The 16913-nt window shown below is 46.5% G+C and overlaps 1 protein-coding gene across 4 annotated transcripts in view; it reads right to left on the bottom strand.

Moving 5' to 3' along the window:
* PRDM11 (PR/SET domain 11) overlaps window positions 1–16913 on the bottom strand; it is a 95095-nt gene that overhangs the window by 29673 nt on the left and 48509 nt on the right. For 2 of the 4 annotated variants that reach the window (XM_069091478.1, XM_069091481.1), the window contains exons 1-5: window positions 16166–16497; window positions 12153–12274; window positions 10496–10599; window positions 6803–7065; window positions 1703–1770 (exon numbers count right to left, since the gene is read on the bottom strand). In XM_069091478.1, coding sequence (XP_068947579.1) covers window positions 1703–1770; window positions 6803–7065; window positions 10496–10599; window positions 12153–12274; window positions 16166–16219 — 611 coding nt within the window. In that variant the 5' untranslated portion in view covers window positions 16220–16497. Of the gene's footprint in view, window positions 1–1702; window positions 1771–6802; window positions 7066–10495; window positions 10600–12152; window positions 12275–16165; window positions 16498–16913 lie in introns of those variants that run through there. The other 2 variants (XM_069091480.1, XM_069091479.1) reach the window with 2 other exon arrangements.

Below are 16913 nucleotides of genomic sequence, written 5' to 3'. Positions count from 1 at the left end.
ATCCATCCATCCATCCATCCATCCATCCATCCATCCATCCATCCATCCATCCATTCATCCATCCATCTACCCATCCATCCATCCATCCATTCATCCATCTACCTGCCTACTCATCCATCATCATCCATCCATCCATCCACTCATCCATCCATCCATCCATCCACTCATCTATCATCCATCCATTCATCCAATTTGCCCACTTATCTATCTACTTGTCTGTCTGATATATACATACACAAACATTATGAGCTCTGATTAGTATATAAATAAACATGTATATAGCGCTTCACAGGAAACCTTACAAGCATATTGTTGTCGTCATCATCATCATTACTATTTGCATCTCAGGAATGCATGAAAAGATGAGCATTTTAAAAGGTCATAGACAGATTTTCTAACCCTTATCACTGACTCACCACTCTGGAATTCATTTGTTCTTATTCATTCTGACAGCCAAAATAGTAGCTATTCCAATGCAGCAGCACCTCTGAAACCAGGGAGCCTCTATTTCCCCCAAACAGTCTCATCTCATTTGCATCAAGCCCATTTCCTGATCCCTCCCCCCAACCTCCCTTGCATTTCCCTAGTAGTTCTCTTTCTAGGGATCTCCCTACTGCAGGTAATACCTTGAACAAAGAGAAGCCAGACCGCAGGAGCTTGCCCCTCTCTCACCTGTCCACACACATATACTTTGGACAGTGGTACCTGCCCCCAACCTGACAGTTCACATGCTAGACATCATAGCTGTGCCCGTGGCACCATTGTGGGTGGATGGGAATTTCTCATCCTGGTTTGAAATCTTGCATGAATTTACTTAGGACTGTGGTTGAACATAGCCTTGACATGCAGTCCATAGCTCCCCAAAGAGCCACCTCCTCCTCATTCCCCCACCCCAGCCTCTGAAAGAGAAGCACTCTGTGTGCACAGGTATAGATTAATGGTTCTGGAATCAGAGGACCTGGGTTCCAGTCTTGCTTTTGCCATTTGCTGCCTGGGTGACCTTGGGAAAAATCACTTGACCTCTTGGTTTCTTTCTCCTTAGTTGTGTAATATAGATGTTGGTCTAGAGATGCTTCTTAGCCCTAAGTTCCCTGTGCCTCTGACAATTGCAGCCTGTCCGCAGCTAAAGCGCTATGAGGCTACAGAGGGCACCTAGGGTACCTTAAAGAGTACTAAGTTTCAGGACAAAGATAGCATGCCCTGGGTGGCAGAAGCAATTCAAGAATAGGCTTTAGGGAATACTAGTGAGGTGGAGACATTCACCCCCTCCCTCTGTCCACAGCTTCCTAAGGAGATTAGTCTCTCCCAAACAGAACACAGGCAGCAAGGCAGTACACGGCTCCAGAAAGCTGGGGGAGGGCTTGCTCTGGCCCCAGTCCCCAGAGGCCTGAATCTCCACTGCCTGGCAGTAGCCCCTTTAAGGAAAGCCTTGCAGAAAGCTAGCAGCTATGCAATTCCCTCCCTATCCTCAGGGTTCCCATGGCATCAGAGCCATTTCTTCTGACTCCTTTGGCTGGATGGTGGCAAGAAGTAAGGTCTCTCTGAGTGAGGTTTATCCAAAGCATGGAAAAAACCAAGAGGATGGAGGGTCCTACTCTGTAGGCTCTTCTCCCTCCCACGATCACTCCCACCCACGGCCCACACTCCCTGACTCCCTCACTGGGGGAAGACACCGAGGCGCCCGTGACAGAGCAGGACTCACCTCATCCAGTTGGCTTGGGTTTCATCCGTTCCATCGATCGACTTGTAATGGTTATTCTTGTCAACAATCTGAAATGTCAGAGAGAGAGTCTGGCACAAGCTGATCAAGACCGGGCCAGCTGACCTGAGGGCAATGCTTCCCACCACTACCCAGGTCTTCCCTCAAACTCGGATGAGAGGCCCTCTCGCGCCCACCCTGGCTGAGCTCAGCTCCATGGGACACCTCCCTGTAAATGGCCCCCAGCATGGCTGTGCGGTCTTATGGAAGAGGACAGCATTCTAAGCCTGCTCTGGATGAATGAATGAAAGCGTTTTATTAAACATTTACTATGTCTCCAATCTGGGCAGCGAGGTGGCTCAGTAGACAGAGCACTGGGCCTGGAATCAGGGAAGCCTGAGTTCAAATCTGACCTCAGACACTTACTATCTATGTGACCCTGGGAAAGTCACTTAACCCTGTTTGCCTCAGTTTCTTCTTATGTAAAATGAGCTGAAGAAAGAAATGGAAAACCACTCCACTCTCTTTGCCAAGAAGACCCCAGATGGGGTAAAGAAGAGTTAGACATGACAGAAACGACTCAACAACAATGTCTCCAATCCCTGTGCTAAATGCTAGAGATACAAAGGTGAAGCAGTCTCTGCCTTCAGGAGGCTTCCATTCTACTAAAAGGGATCTGGGTTTTGGTTTGGGAAGTCACAGAGATGGTTCATTGGGCAATCTAATTACAACTATTCTAGAAGCAGTGGTGAAAGTCTTCTTTTTTTTTTTTTAAAGCAATCCGGGTTAAGTAACTTGCTCAAGGTTACACGGCCAGGTGTTTCTGGGTGGGTGCTAAGTGTCAGAGCCCGGATTCGATCCACAAGTCATCCCGAACTGGAGCCGGTGCTCTTACTCGCTGTGCTACCTGGCAGCCCCACAGTGGTGAAAGTCTTAATCAACATTTATATGGTACTTTAAGGCTGGCAAAATGTTTTACCAATATTACCTTATTTGATCCTTACAATAACCCTGAAAGGTAGGTGCTATTTTTATCCCCACTTTACAGATGAGGAAACTGAGGGAGACAGAGATGAAGTGACTTGCCCAGGGTCACACAGCTAGTAAATATCTGAGGGAAGTCATATCTGAACTCAGGTCTTCCTGTCTCCAGGTCTGGAGTTCTATCCACTGTAAGTAAGAGGGGGAAAGGATGCACGAGTGGAGGAGTGCAATGTTTATGTGGACAGCAAGAAGATGACAGTGGTAGACAGGACATGAAACATGACCTGGCCTAGGGCCATTTACATCCAGGAACATCCAGGATATGCTAAGATTGCAATCTGTCAGCTAACTGCTCTCTCCCTTCCCATCTGTATGAAGGGGATGGGAATGGTATAAAGCACTATTTAAGTCTCAGTTGCTCTCTTTGTTCCAAATCCCTGCACAGCCCCCTTCCCAATCTCTTCATGATGCTAGAAGGACTAAGGGAAGTGCCTGGAGCAACCTGGGAGGGATGAGTAGATAAGGGCAAAGGTGAAACATCTCAGCTCCCTGCACAGCACATAGCTCACAGTAGGCACTTATTAAATGCTCACCGATTGGTCTCACAATCAACCCCCATTTTCTCCTTAACATCGTATATGGGAATGCCCACTTAGCTTTCCTTTGAAAATGCGATCATTTTTGTAAAAGCCCTTAGCATAGTGCCCGGCATGTAGGAGACACAACATAAATGCTTATTCCTTTCTCCCTTCTCCTCTGCTGCTCATTAAATCCAGATAAAAAAATAAAATTTAAAAAATACTGCGGACGGACTGATTTTAGGAAGGGTATTGACAAGCTGAAGACCAACCAGAGGAAGTAAACCAGGATGCCAGAGGGACTGGAGATCACACCATGGAGAAGAGAAACCAGCACGCGCGGTGTGGTAGGAGTGGAGGATTTAGGGTCAGAGGACCTGAGTTCAAATCCCACTTACGACCAGTGTGAGATTGGGTCGTTCACCTAACCTTTATGGGCTTCAGCTTACTTCATGTAAAATTAGGGGACTGAAGTGGATGATGTTTGAAGTCTCTTCCAGCTTTAAATCTGTAAGTCCCAAAGATGGGGGTGGGCTATGACAGCTGTCTTCAAGTATTTGAGCAGGACATCATAACCAGAATGAATGAATGGGATGAGCAGGGAGGTAGGTTCAAGCTTGATGTCAAATAAAAGACACTGACAATCAGAACCATCCCCAAGTGCAGTGGGTTGAGTGGGAGGTCGTGGGTGCTCCCTCTCCCTCCCTGCCTCAAACACAGGTTGGATGGTCACCTGTTTGGCATATATGGGGAGAGTCTTATTCAGGTATGGGCTAGGCTAAGGTTCTAAGGTTCCTCCCAACTTGGAGATGCTGTAATTCTGTGTAATCAGTAAAAATAGTTGACCTAGGAGATTTCAAAGTGTCATTCCATTTCTGACATTCAGTGTTCCATGTTCTAAGGTCCCTCATAGCTCTGACCTCCTACCACAGAATGTTACAGGTTCCCTTCTCTCTTAGAACATGTTCTAGTAGAGAACATTAACTAGTTTTTAAAAAATCTTTTTTATAACTATTTCAATATAATTGCTTTCCTTTGTAATCCTGTGTATTTTATGTTGTAAATTTAAAAACATTAGTCTGAGAAGGCTTTACCTGAATGCTGCCATGACACACAAAAATACTTAAGAATTCTCGTTCTGAGAATCCTTGCAGTCTGGCCCTTCAAATCTCCAGTGTCCTTTCTAGCTGTGACGCCTTTGTTCTAGGGACTCTTACAGTTCTGACGTTCTCTATTTCATGATTCTCCTCTTTTGTTCATAAACTGCCTGCCAGGCTCCCTTCAAGTCAGTGATACGGGCCTCCTTGCCATTAATCACACATGGCATTCCCAACTCTGCATTTTCACGCGGGGTCTCCTACATCTGGAATTCTCTCCCTCTTCATCCCTGTCTTCTGGCTTCTCTGGCTACCTTCTGGTCTCAGTTCAATTCCACTTTCTCCAAGAAGCCTTTCCTTATTGAGTTATCCCAATTTCCCTTGTCTTTATTGGTTTATCCCAAATATATCATTTGTACATAGTGGTTTGTATGTGCCCTCCCACAATTAAGACTGTGAACTCCTTGAGAGCAGGGGCTGCTTTTTTCTCCCTTCTTTGTATTCCCAGCATTAACACAGTGCTTGGCACATAGTAGAGGCTTACTAAATGCTTGCTGACTGAACATGATGAGTGAACCAAGCCCTCAGTGATTACCTCCATGTTGGAGCATAACCCCAGTCAGGGGTAAAATAAGAGCTTATGAGAATCCTGGGTACCGAGGAGCCTTGGAAGATGGACAGAAGATGGACATTTGGACAGAGCGGCGTGGCTTATTTGCTATTTGTTTTTCTTCTTAGAGGGCTCCCCAACCTGTTTGTGACCAGAAACAGAAGCTGAAAGCCTTGAGATCCTCTGCCTAGGGAGATAATGGCAGCAGAGACCCTGAATGTGAGATAGGGGCACAAAGGCTGGAGCTGAAACAAGACTCCCTTGAGCAAGGTGGAGATCACAGGATCATTGATTTAGACCTAGAAGAGGCCTCAGGAGGGGAAGCAGTCATCACTTCTGCACTTGATAATTCCAAGAAACTGCATTCTAAGGTTCCCCCCAGCTCTGATATTCTATGTTCTAAGGTTCCTCTCAACTTTGACATTCTATATTCTAAGGTTCCTCCCAGCTCTGACATTCTATGTTCTAAGGTTCCTCCCAGTTCTGACATTCCATGTTCTCAAGACCCACTCAGCTCTAACATTTTATATTCTAAGGTCTCTCTGAGCTCTGACATTCTATATACTAAAGACCTCGCCAACTCCGATGTTCTCTGTTTTAAGGTCCTTCTCAGCTCTGACATCCTTTTTCCCCCTTTCCTTCTCTCCTCCTCCTTCTCTTCCTTTCTTATTATACAGACACTTAAATGAGGCATTTTTACAAATGGGCAGTAAGAGAGTCAGGCAAGGCTACCAGTCTCGGATGTAATCCTGAGTCACAGGTCAGTTTCCTTCTTGGCAACAAGCTCCATGATGTCTGAACCTTGACTTTGCTTTTATTTTTCACAAGGACACCTGCACTGTCTTCAAAACATAGGAAAGACCACCTTTCTCCAAGTATCACCTTGGCTTCCAGAGTGCCCCTGTGGAGGGACCGCCCTTTGGAGCTCTGCTTTACCCTTTCTGACCACGGCCATCATCACCTTATCTTCCCACTAGCTTGTCTGTTCCATCTCCCCTTAATCTCTTTAACAAAGAGGATGTACAGGGTTTTGTCTCATTTTAATGGTTGGGAGACCCAAGGAAGTATGGAGCTTTGCTCCAGAAGACCCACAGTGTCCTCCCTTAGGCATCTTTCACCCCAGAAAGCAGGAAAGAGAGAGGAAATGCAGAAGACTATAGCACAGCCATCCAACAGCAGCCATCCTTTGTCCTAAAGCCACTTTGCTCCTACCAAGGCCAGTTCCCTCCCTCCCACACCAGGCTGTACGCAGATACATTGTGTTTATTAGTTTGTATGCATTTCTAGGTACACTTGCTGATCACCCCATTAGTGTGGGCTCCTTGTGGGCAGGGATTAGCTCATTCTTATTATTTGCATCCCCAGCATGGGCCAGACACATAGTAGGTGCTTCATAAAGTCTTGGAGAGCAATGGCCAATCACTAAGAATTCATAATTAAATAGGCCACCCATACAATAGGATCATAGCTTTCGAGCTGAAAGATTCAGGGTCACTGAATCTAACCCCCTCACTTTACAGATATGGAAGCAGAGGCAGAAAGAGGTCAAGTGACTTGCCCAAAATCACAAAGTAGTAAACCTGGATTTGAACCCAGGGCCCCTAAATCCAAATCCAGCATCTTTGCCAACATACCATAATGCTTGCAAATGAATTCTCCTATTGTGGGGTGGGCTCCTCAGCCACCCTGGGCCTCAGTCTTGGGCACAGCAGGATTTATTACCCACATCTTTCATGTGATGAAGGAAGGGCCTATGAGCTGAGACCTACGCTCTGGCATTGAACACCCCCCTTCACCAGGAATGCCCCATGTGAGCAGCAGTGGGGAGACTCACCAACCAGGAGAAGAAGCCGGCTGATTTGTCCTGTGTCGAGATCTGCCCCTCGTACGGCCCGAAGATGTGCCCCTTAGGGATGACCTCATTCATGCAGCGTACATCATTCTGCCCACTGGCCTCCTTGACCACCTCCATGCCAGGCGGGATGGTGAGGGCTGCTCGGTCAGGGATGCCCATAGGCACGGGAGTGTCGGACACAAACACAGGGGGGCCATGGTTGGGGCATTCATCAACAAAGTATTCTTGGCAGGACTCACAGACTGCAGGGGCAGAAGGCAGAAAGAGGGAATTAGCTACTGGGCAGTGGGGGCGGGCAGTAGCATTCACACCCAACAGACACTTCTCATTGGTCTCGCCTGACTCCTGAGGGAGGACTGCTGGGATCACCTGGGAACAAGTGGGTGTGGGGAGGCAGCAGTAGAGTGTAAGGCACACTGAACTTCAAGTCAAAAAAATCAGGATTCAAATCTCATACCTGACACTTACTACCTGTGCGACCCTGGGCAAGTCATTTAACTGCTGCCTACCTCAGTTTCCTCATCTGTAAAGTGAGCATAAAAATGGCACATACCTCCCAGGGTTGTTGTGAGGAGCAAATGCGATATTTGTAAAAAGCACTTAGGGCAGTGCCTGGAAGATAGTAGGCACTAGGTAAATATTAGCTGCTATTATCATTGTTGTCATTGTGTAAATGAGAGAGCTGGGCTGACTTGACAGTTATGACCAGGGTTTAGGTCCAGACTGCCCCATTTTCTTCCTGTGGGACCTTGGCTATACCACTTAACCTCTCATTGGACTCAATGTCCCAAGGCTTCTTCCAACTCTAAGTTCATGATCCATGAACGAGATCATCTACTAGAGGAAATCTTTCTCAAGCCCCACCAAGACCAGTTCCCTCCCTCCCAACCCAAGTTGTACTCAACTATATTCTGTTTATTTGCCATTAGTTTGTATGTATTGCTGGATACACTTGTCTGCCCCATTAGTATCAGATCCTCGAGAGCACAGATTGGTTCCTTATTATTATTTGTACCCCCCGAACCTAGCATGTGCTGGACACATAGTAGGTCTAGCTTCATAAAGTCTTGGTGAGCAATGACCAACCATGATTCTAAGGATTCACAAGGAAATATGTCACCACCTCCTTCCAGAAAGGCAACAGATGCAGAGTATAGGTCAGGAAGCCCATGTTTTGAAGGTGGCTGATAAGGGAATGTGTTTGCTTGCTAGACATGTTCATTGCAAAGATTTTGTTTTTCTCTTCTCAAAGAGGACAGAAATAGGAGGGATTTTAAAAAATGAACATTAATAAATAAATTCCTGTTGACTGATGACACTTTCCAGTTGTAATAATCTCTTTTTCAAGGTCTCCTCTAGCTCTAAGATTTCTTTGTCTTCAGGCCTGCCAGCTCTGACATTCTGTGTCCTAAGGTCCCTCCTGGATCTAACATTCTCAGTTCTAAGATCTCTTCCCGCTCTGACATTCTGGGTTTTAAGGTCCCTTCTAGCTCTGACATTCCATTTTCCAGGGTCCCTTCCAGCTCTCATATTCTGTGTTCTAAGATTTCTTTCAGTTCTGATAGTCTATGATCTAAAGTCCCCCCAGGACATTCTGTTGTTCCAAGGTCCCTTCCATCTCTGACATTCTGTGTTCTAAGATTTGTTCCAGCTCTGACATTCCATGTTCTAAGACCCTTTCTAGCTCTGACACTCTTTGTTCTAAGACCCTTTCCAGTTCTGACATTCTGTGTTCTAAGATTTCTCCTAGCTCTGACATTCTGTGTTCTAAGACCCTTTCTAACTCTGACACTCTTTGTCCTAAGACCTTTTCCAGTTCTGACATTCTGTGTTCTAAGGTTTCTTCCAGCTCTGACATTCCATGTTCTAAGACCTTTTCTAGATCTGACACTCTTTGTTCCAAGACCCTTTCCAGTTCTGACATTCTGTTGTTCCAAGGTCCCTTCCAGCTCTGACATTCTGTGTTCTAAGATTTGCTCCAGCTCTGACATTCCATGTTCTAAGACCCTTTCTAGCTCTGACACTCTTTGTTCCAAAGCCCTTTCCAGTTCTGACATTCTGTGTTCTAAGGTTTCTTCCAGCTCTGACATTCTGTGTTCTAAGACTCTTTCCAACTCTGACATTCCATGTTCTAAGACCCTTTCCAGCTCTGCCATACCATTTTATAAGGTCCCTTCTAGCTCTAATGTTTTGTCTTCTAAGGCTTCTTCTAGTTCTGAAATTCCTTGTTCTAAGACCCCCTCTTTACTCTAACATTCTATATTCTAAGGCCCTTCTAAGTTCTCATATTCTCTTCCACATTTAGAGAGAGCCTGAATTCAGGTCATTTGAGAATCAATTGAAGAAACATGTGATGGTTAACGTGCAGGAGAGAAGACCCAGGCATGACACGGCCCCTGCTGTCTAATATCTGAAAGATTATTATGCACAAGGGAGAACCAACTGGCTCTGCTTAGTGTCTCCCTAGCAGCAAAGCGTTTGAGTTTCCAGCAGGCAAATCTAAGCCTGATGTCAGGAAAGCCTTCTCCATAATTCCAGCTGTCCCAAAGTGCTGCCATAGGAGGTAGGGAGATGCCCCTTCCAGGATGGTCTTCAAGCTAAGGTTAGGTGACCACTACTCTAGTATCTTATAATGGGGTTTCTTGTGTCGGGTATGATGTGTTGGATAAGCTAGGTGGCGCCACAGTGCACAGAGCGTGGAGTCAGGAAGACTCATCTTCCTGAACTCAAATCTGCCCTTACATACTTAATAGCTGTGTGATCCTGGGTAAGTCACTTAACCCTGTTTGACTCAGTTCTCTGAACTGTAAAATGAGCTGGAGAAGGAAATGGCAAACCTTCCAGTATCTCTGCCAAGAAACCCCAAATGGGGTTACATAGAGAGGACATGACAGAAAGACGACTGAACAAAAATGGCTCCTGGGGTCCCTTCTACCTCTGGAGTTTTATAATGAAAACATTCCATGAAACTAGAGCTGAATGGCCCCTTCCACCTCCTCTTTCCTGATGCCCCTCTTCCTCCCATTGCTAGTGCCTTCCCTATGGCATTTCTTCCTATTTGCCTTAAATAAATCTTGTAAATATGTGCTGAATTAGATGTCGTTTCTCCCATTAGAGTGTAAGTTACAAGAGGGCAAGGATTGTGTTTTTTATTTTCTTGGGCCAATGTCTGCCACATAGTGAGCATTTAATTAGCACTTGTTGAATGAATGACCGATTGACTTTTTCCAACCCCATTCTCCAAGGCTGAGCCCACTTGCGTGTAGGACTGGGGCCACCAAGTTTTATGCTTCCCATTGCCTGAGAACTGTATAGAAGGAAACCTACAGAACGTGATTCTAGATTGTCTCCCCAACTAGGATCCTGAGCCATGGGCTCAGACCTGGTGTCTGGCCCCACTCACCCCCTCAAAATATTCAGGTTCAGAGAAGGAGATCTGGACCCCTCAGTTCTGAGTCTCTCCTTGCCTATCCTCTAACATTCTAAGGTTCTAGATTCTAACAGTAGTTGCCAATGACTACCACCTTACCATAATTTTCTAGTGTCTCTAAGAACTTGCCTGAGCATATCATCCTATTCCCAACTAAAGATCCCTCCTGACCTCCTTCCCCAGAGGGGTGGAGGGAGACTCATAGAAAGGGCGCAGGGAACACCAGCCAAGGCCCCACTTACACCAGAAGTCTACTTGCTGGAAACTCTTGGTCATGATCAGCTCTCGTTTCCCCTTCGGTTTCTTGGGTTCCACTTCCATGGATGGAGGGTCAGGCCTCCCGGAGCTGGGAAGGTCAGGGAAGGAGACAAGGAAACAGAGAGGAGAAACTTGGTTGGGCCAAGCACTAAGGGTAGGAAGAGAAGCTAGTGGCCAGGTTGGCTATCCTAGAAATGGATCCCCCTGCCTCCACCCCCTGCAGGCCTCAGCCTAATTTTCCCATCACTTCCAGCTACCCAATTAATTAAGTCAGACCCATCCTGCCATTTGATGGGGTAGGTGCTCCTACCTCCACCACAGTACCCTACAAAATGTCCCTTAGCTTCATCAAGGACTGTCTAGATCCTTGAGCTAAGAGTAATACTCTATGTGGCCTCAGTGCAAAATTGGGCATATGTAAACATTAAGGCAATGTGATTAACAAATCCCAGCATGGGAAGAGCCAAGCATTAGCACTCAGAAGAGCTGGGCTGAAGACCTGGCTCTCCCACTGTGTTCTGGGGACCTCTGACCTTAGAGAGGTCACCGAAGCTTCTCCGGGTTTTCTTTTATTTGATTTAAATGGGAGGGGGAGAGTGTAAATGACATGATCTATAAAATCCCTTCCATAATATGGCATCTCTAGAGTGAACATTCTCTGTTCTGAAATCTTTTTATTTCTACAGTTCTATGCTCTATGTTCTAAGGGCCCTTCCAGTTCTGACCTTCTGTGTTCTGTCTTCTAAGGACCCATTTATCTCTGACATTGTGTATGCTCTGTTCTGCTCTAATAAGGATCATCCACTTCTGTTTTATGTTCTAAGGTCACACCTACTCTGACATCCCATGTTCTGTTCTAAGGGCCCTTCCAGCTCTGACTCTGAATCAATACAAGTACTTGACTAATACCCCAAAGAAATCAAAGAAAGAGTTAAAGGACCCAGATATTTACCAATGTACCGAGATATTTATCGAAGTTCTTTTTGTAGTGTCAAAAAAGCCTAGAACTAGGGGGATGTCCATAAATTGGGGAATGACTAAACAAATTATCAATGTAATGGCTACTACTGTCCCATAAGAAATGTCAAAGGGGATGAGTTCAGAGAAATCCACAAAGATTCATATGAACTGATCCTGAGTGAACAGAACCAGAAGAATGTGTTCAATAACAACATTGCAAAAACAAACAACTTTGAGAGACTTAAGAACCTTGACCAACACAATGACCAAGCACTATGTCCAAGGGGACAGATGATGAAGCTTGCTACCCACCTATGGACAAATAAGTAAAGAACTCAAGATGAAGAATTATCCCTGCATTTCTGGACATGGCTAATGAGGGAATTTGTCTTGCTTGACTAGGCATGTGTTACAAGGGTTTTCATTTTCTTTTCCAATGAGGAGAGAGAAAAAATCAAATGCTTGTAAATTGATGAAATTAAATTAAACTTAAAAAAAATCTATATCCTGGGTTCTCAGGCCCATTCCAGAACTGAAGTCCATATTCTATGTCCCAAGGTCCCTTTGTATCTCTCAAATGCAATGATTCTTATGATTTTAGGCTTTTTTCCCTGATGAGCCAAATGAACCCAAACCCTACCCAAAAAGCCCACCCTGGCAGCATGATGGGAGATGCCTTACCAAGGCTGACCATACTCCTGGTCCCGTCGGGGTGAGCAGACCTCTGTCTTCACAGTCACCATCTCCCCCATGGAAGCCTGGGTATGAGCCAAGCAGGCCTTCAGGTTCTCAGTCATTCTGTTCTAGGGACAGGGGAAAAGGGGATTGGGGGAAAGGAACAAAGAAGGAAGGGGAGAGGGGTGAGTGATGGAGTGGGCAGGGTTGGGAATGGGTGGGGGATAGTAAGCGGTTTCTTGTTACCTTTGAAGCCAGTAAACCTTGGCCATTGCTGGAGGAAACTCCAAGAACATCAATGACAAAAACAGTTATATCCTGGCTGAGAGGAAATGCCATTTCTACCCCAAGCTAGTCTTGGGGTTGCCTGAAGCTTCAAAAGACACATGTTTGGGGGGGGGGGTAGGCATGAAGCAGCCCAAGCTAAGCAGGAAGTTACTCAGAGACATCAAGGCCTAGTGGTTGGTATGGGTACAAGGAAAGGCTGCCCTCAACCACACCCCCACTCCAGATCAAAGAGTACAGGCCAAGAAGGCCCCACTCAGCTCCTGGGCAGACCAGAGCAGAACACACTAGAGATGGGATGAGGACAAGGGGGGCAGCCCTGCCCGTTCTGTGTGCCTGCCAATGGAGACTCATGATCACAGAGTCAAAGCTTTAATGATGATGATGATGATGATGATGATGATACTGACGAAGATTTCCATGGCCTATTAATTATGCAAAGTGCTTCGTAATATTAATCTGTTTTATCCTCACAACAACCATGGGGAGGGGGGATAGGTATTGTTATTATCCCCATTTTACAGAAGAAGAAACTGAAGCAGACAGGTTAAGTGACATGCTGTGGATTACATAACAGTAAGGGTCTAAAGACTACATTTGAACCCAGGTCCAACCCTCCATCTGCTTTTCACCTAGCTGCTTCATCACTGAGAGGGACTAGAGACCACCAAGCTCAACTCTCTCATTTCAAAGATGAGAAACTGAGGCCCAGGGATGTCAAATGCCTTGACCAGGGTCATAGAAGCATATGTGGGAAATTGGTCAAATATTGTTGCAGCTAGGTGGCCCCATAGCATTGACCCTGGTCAGGAAGACTCGAGTTCAAATCCAACCTCAGACACTTACTACCCATGTGACCCTGGCCAAGCCACTTAACCTAGGTTTGCCTCAGTTTCTACAACTGTCAATGGTAGATCAAGCAGCAACAATCTCCCAGGGTTACTATGATAATCCAACGTGAGCACAGTGCCTATAACATAGTAGGTACTTAATAAATGCGTGTTCTCTCCTCCCATCATGCTATGTCAGACTTCAATGTTTCTTTATGTTTTTTTGATAAATTCTGTTTTAATACAATCGTTTGTCAATAAGAAACTTCCTCCCCCCCTTTTCCCAACACACACATATACATGGGATTTTTTCTTCAAAAAACAGCTCAGCAAAACCATCTCATATGGCAACTTTGATTGGAAGCACATGCCAATTTTCTGCTATTTCTTAACAGAAAGAAAGAAAGAAAGTGTGTTTTGTCCTCAATCCTCTGGAACCAATCCTGGCCGCTGCTTTTGACCTGAAATCTGTGGTCTTGCTTGCATTATGGTAGACACGGAATGTATTTTCTTCTGCTTTTTCTTTCTTCCCTCTGCAAGTCTCGCCCTGTTTGTCTATAATCTTCATATTATTATAGTATTCCTTTGAAAGGGGGAGGGGGATCCAGAACTGTCATTAAATCATTTTGGGAAAACTGATGGGTCCCGGGATGGAAACTTCCTCTAACCCTATGGAGAGTCCTCTTAAGCTTCTAGTTGTAGAACATTGCTAAGCACCATGTTCTATGAGCCTTGGGGACACAACAAAGCTAAAGAAATGGCCCCAGGCTGGAAAGGGCTGTAGGGAGTAGACTTCATGTAAACAAATATGTCAGGCTATATATAGGATGATTAGGAAATAATTAACAGAAGGCAGGTGCTAGAATTAAGAGGGCTAGGGGAAGTTCAAGGACTTGTCAGTGGTCATGTGGCCAGAGGCAAGGCATGAACTTGAGTCTTTCTGACCTCCTCTCCCTCTCCCTCATCCCTTCCCTCCCCAGCCCCCCACCCCTCCACCCCTGCAGCTGTCTATCTATAATTTCTTCTTCTTCTTCTTCTTCTTCTTCTTCTTCTTCAATTCTGTTGCTCCTTAAAGTTCAGCGATCATTCATTACATTCATTTCCTCCAATTTCAGTAACCATTTACTCGTCACTGGGCACCCACTTTGGTTTCAGCCTTTTGCGATCCTGAAAAAAATAGTGCTGTGGATATTTTGATGCAAAAGGGGCTTTTCTTTCTGTCGTTGACTTTCTTGGGGGAAGATTCCAATAATGTGATGCCAGGATCAAAGGTTATGAATAGATTAGTCACTTTTTTCAATCATTCAATCCATCAACCAACAATTACTACGTTCTGGGAACTGTGCTAATACAAAGAAACAATTTTTTAAAAGAGGCACTGCTCTCAAATAATCCTGAAACATTCTCCAGAATGGTTGGACTAATAGAGGTCCATCAAAAGGGTGCCTGTCTTCTCACAGACCCTCCAACAATGACTATCTTCCTCTCTGCCAACGGATGGAAAGTCCTTCTTTCCCTACCAAGTATGAACCTCAGACAAGGCAAGAGTAAGGTAAGGGGATGGGGTGGCAGCTTTGAATGGGAGACAAGAGATAAGAGTTTAGATCTAGGCTAGACAACCCTGATTTGGGGGGTGTCACCAACCAAAGCCAAGGGCATCTCCCTTACCCCAGGTTTTAGCCCCTCCTACGGAGAGCCATTGGCTGGAAATGTCTCCAGGTTCCTGTGAACTCTTTAGGGAAGATGGGACTGGTTTCAATCCCAAGGCCTGAAAGATGGGTCACTGGCCACAGTCTACCATCTAGTCAAGGAGGCTGCACCTCAGACATAAAAATTCACTCCTAAAGGCCTTGCCTCGTCACAACCTTCTCAGAACAACCAAGTCCCTTTTAGCCACAATCCTGGGGCCCCAAAACCCAGCTGGCAAGCAGCATGACTGGTAAACACAATGACTCCACACATCTTCTCCCTTCCTTCCCAACACACTTTACAGTTTGCAAAGCACTTCCCTCTGAAGTATGTAGTGAAGACAGCATTAGCCCCATTTTACACAGGAGAAAACTGAGAATCAGAACATAAAGCGGTTTGTCCATTACATGGCCACATGAGATGTGGGTTCCAATCTTGACTCTGATCATTATTTCCTGTGTGATCGTACAATTCCACTGAGCCTCAGTTTCCTTAAATATAAAATAGAGGACTAATCTTCAAGGTCCCTCTGCCTACTAAATCCTCTGACAGATTAGAGTGAGACTTGGACATTCACATGAGCCCCTGCTGTTAGCAGGCACAGGCCAGAGCAGTAAAGGGTGGCCATGCAGAGCCGTGTCAATGGAGGCTGAGGACTTGAGGTTCAGAGCCCAGCTTTGCCCCGTCAATGCAAGGTAACCGAACAAGTATTTAGTAAGCACTTATTGTACAACCAAGGCTCTCTGTCAGAGGCTAGGGATAGGAAAGCAGAAATGAAAGAGTCCTAGGTGACCTCAGGTGAGCCACCCCACCCCCTTTTTGGACCTGTAAAATGAGGGGTTAGAATCAGACAGCTTCCCAGCCCCCTTCCACCTCCAAGTCTGTGATTTCCAAAACCATCTAGTCCAACCTTTGCATTTTACATAGAGGGAAACTGAGAGCAGGAGCTGCGGAGACGTTTCCCCAAGGCCACCCAGGTAGAGAGCAGATGATACTAGCTTCTAGGCTGTTCTCACTCTCCCAGCTGACTCTCAACGTCAAACCCTGACCCCTAGGACAGAAAGGGAGGGATAAAGGAGGAGAGCTGAGCCCCGAGACAGGGGCTGGGCCGAGGAGACTGACCTAGGAGAGGAGGAGGAGGTGCAGCCCCAGGGGGAAGGAGGCCACAGGGGCAAGGGAGGGGGAGTGATGGGAGCTCCCTTCCTTTTTACTAACCTTCCTGGCAGGCAGCAGCAGGGCCACATTCTTTGCAGGGACATGTGCCTTCATGCTGGCCTTGGGGGCAGGCAGTTGGCTGGGGTTTCGGGAGGGTGGCGGAAGCTGGGAGGCCAGGGAGGGGGGCAGCTGGGCTGCTGTGTGCCCAGGAGGGGGGAGAAAGGGGGGAGCTCCCTCAGAAGCTCAGCTCCCCCTCCCACCCTCAATGCACAGAGGCCTTTTGGAGGCAGGCCCAGCTAGAGAGGGCCCCACTTTACCGGGCCCCTGGCTTTCTTCCCAAGGAGAGTGAGTGAGTGTGTGTGTGTGTGTGTGTGTGTGTGTGTGTGTGTGTGTGTGTGTGTGTTCCTTCTGGGGGCCTGAAGCCTCACCAGGACACAGAACTAGAAAAAGGGAGGGGAAGAAGAAGGAGGGGGCAGAGGGGGATGGTGGAAGAAGAGAAGAGGAGGCGGTGTTTGGGTGTCTGGCTCTGTGTGATAGGTGCTGGGGTGGGGGCAGGGCTGAGCACTTGAGGATGGGGGAGGAGGGGCAGGGGGCCTTCTTCAGGACCTGGGGGCCAGGGTGGTTTCAGCGGAAGGAGAGGGAGAGCTGGCCTGCCTGCCTGCCTGCCTGCCTGTGGAAGGTACTGGCTCCGGGAGCTGCCCGTTGTTAGCCTTGGGCCAGTGCCCTAAGCAGTACCTGGCTGAAACTCCCTTGGCATGCTTCTTTCTTCTGTTTGAATCCGGAAAGTGGAAATGAAAGCTCCTCACGC

This window comes from Petaurus breviceps, unplaced genomic scaffold, assembly GCF_028583685.1.
Source record: "Petaurus breviceps papuanus isolate PSGF00001 unplaced genomic scaffold, PetGlider_PUasm1.0 188, whole genome shotgun sequence".
In the NCBI taxonomy this organism is placed as follows: Eukaryota; Metazoa; Chordata; class Mammalia; order Diprotodontia; family Petauridae; genus Petaurus; species Petaurus breviceps.
Note: the sequence above shows the minus strand (reverse complement) of the source record. Positions and strands in the feature narration are given on the sequence as shown.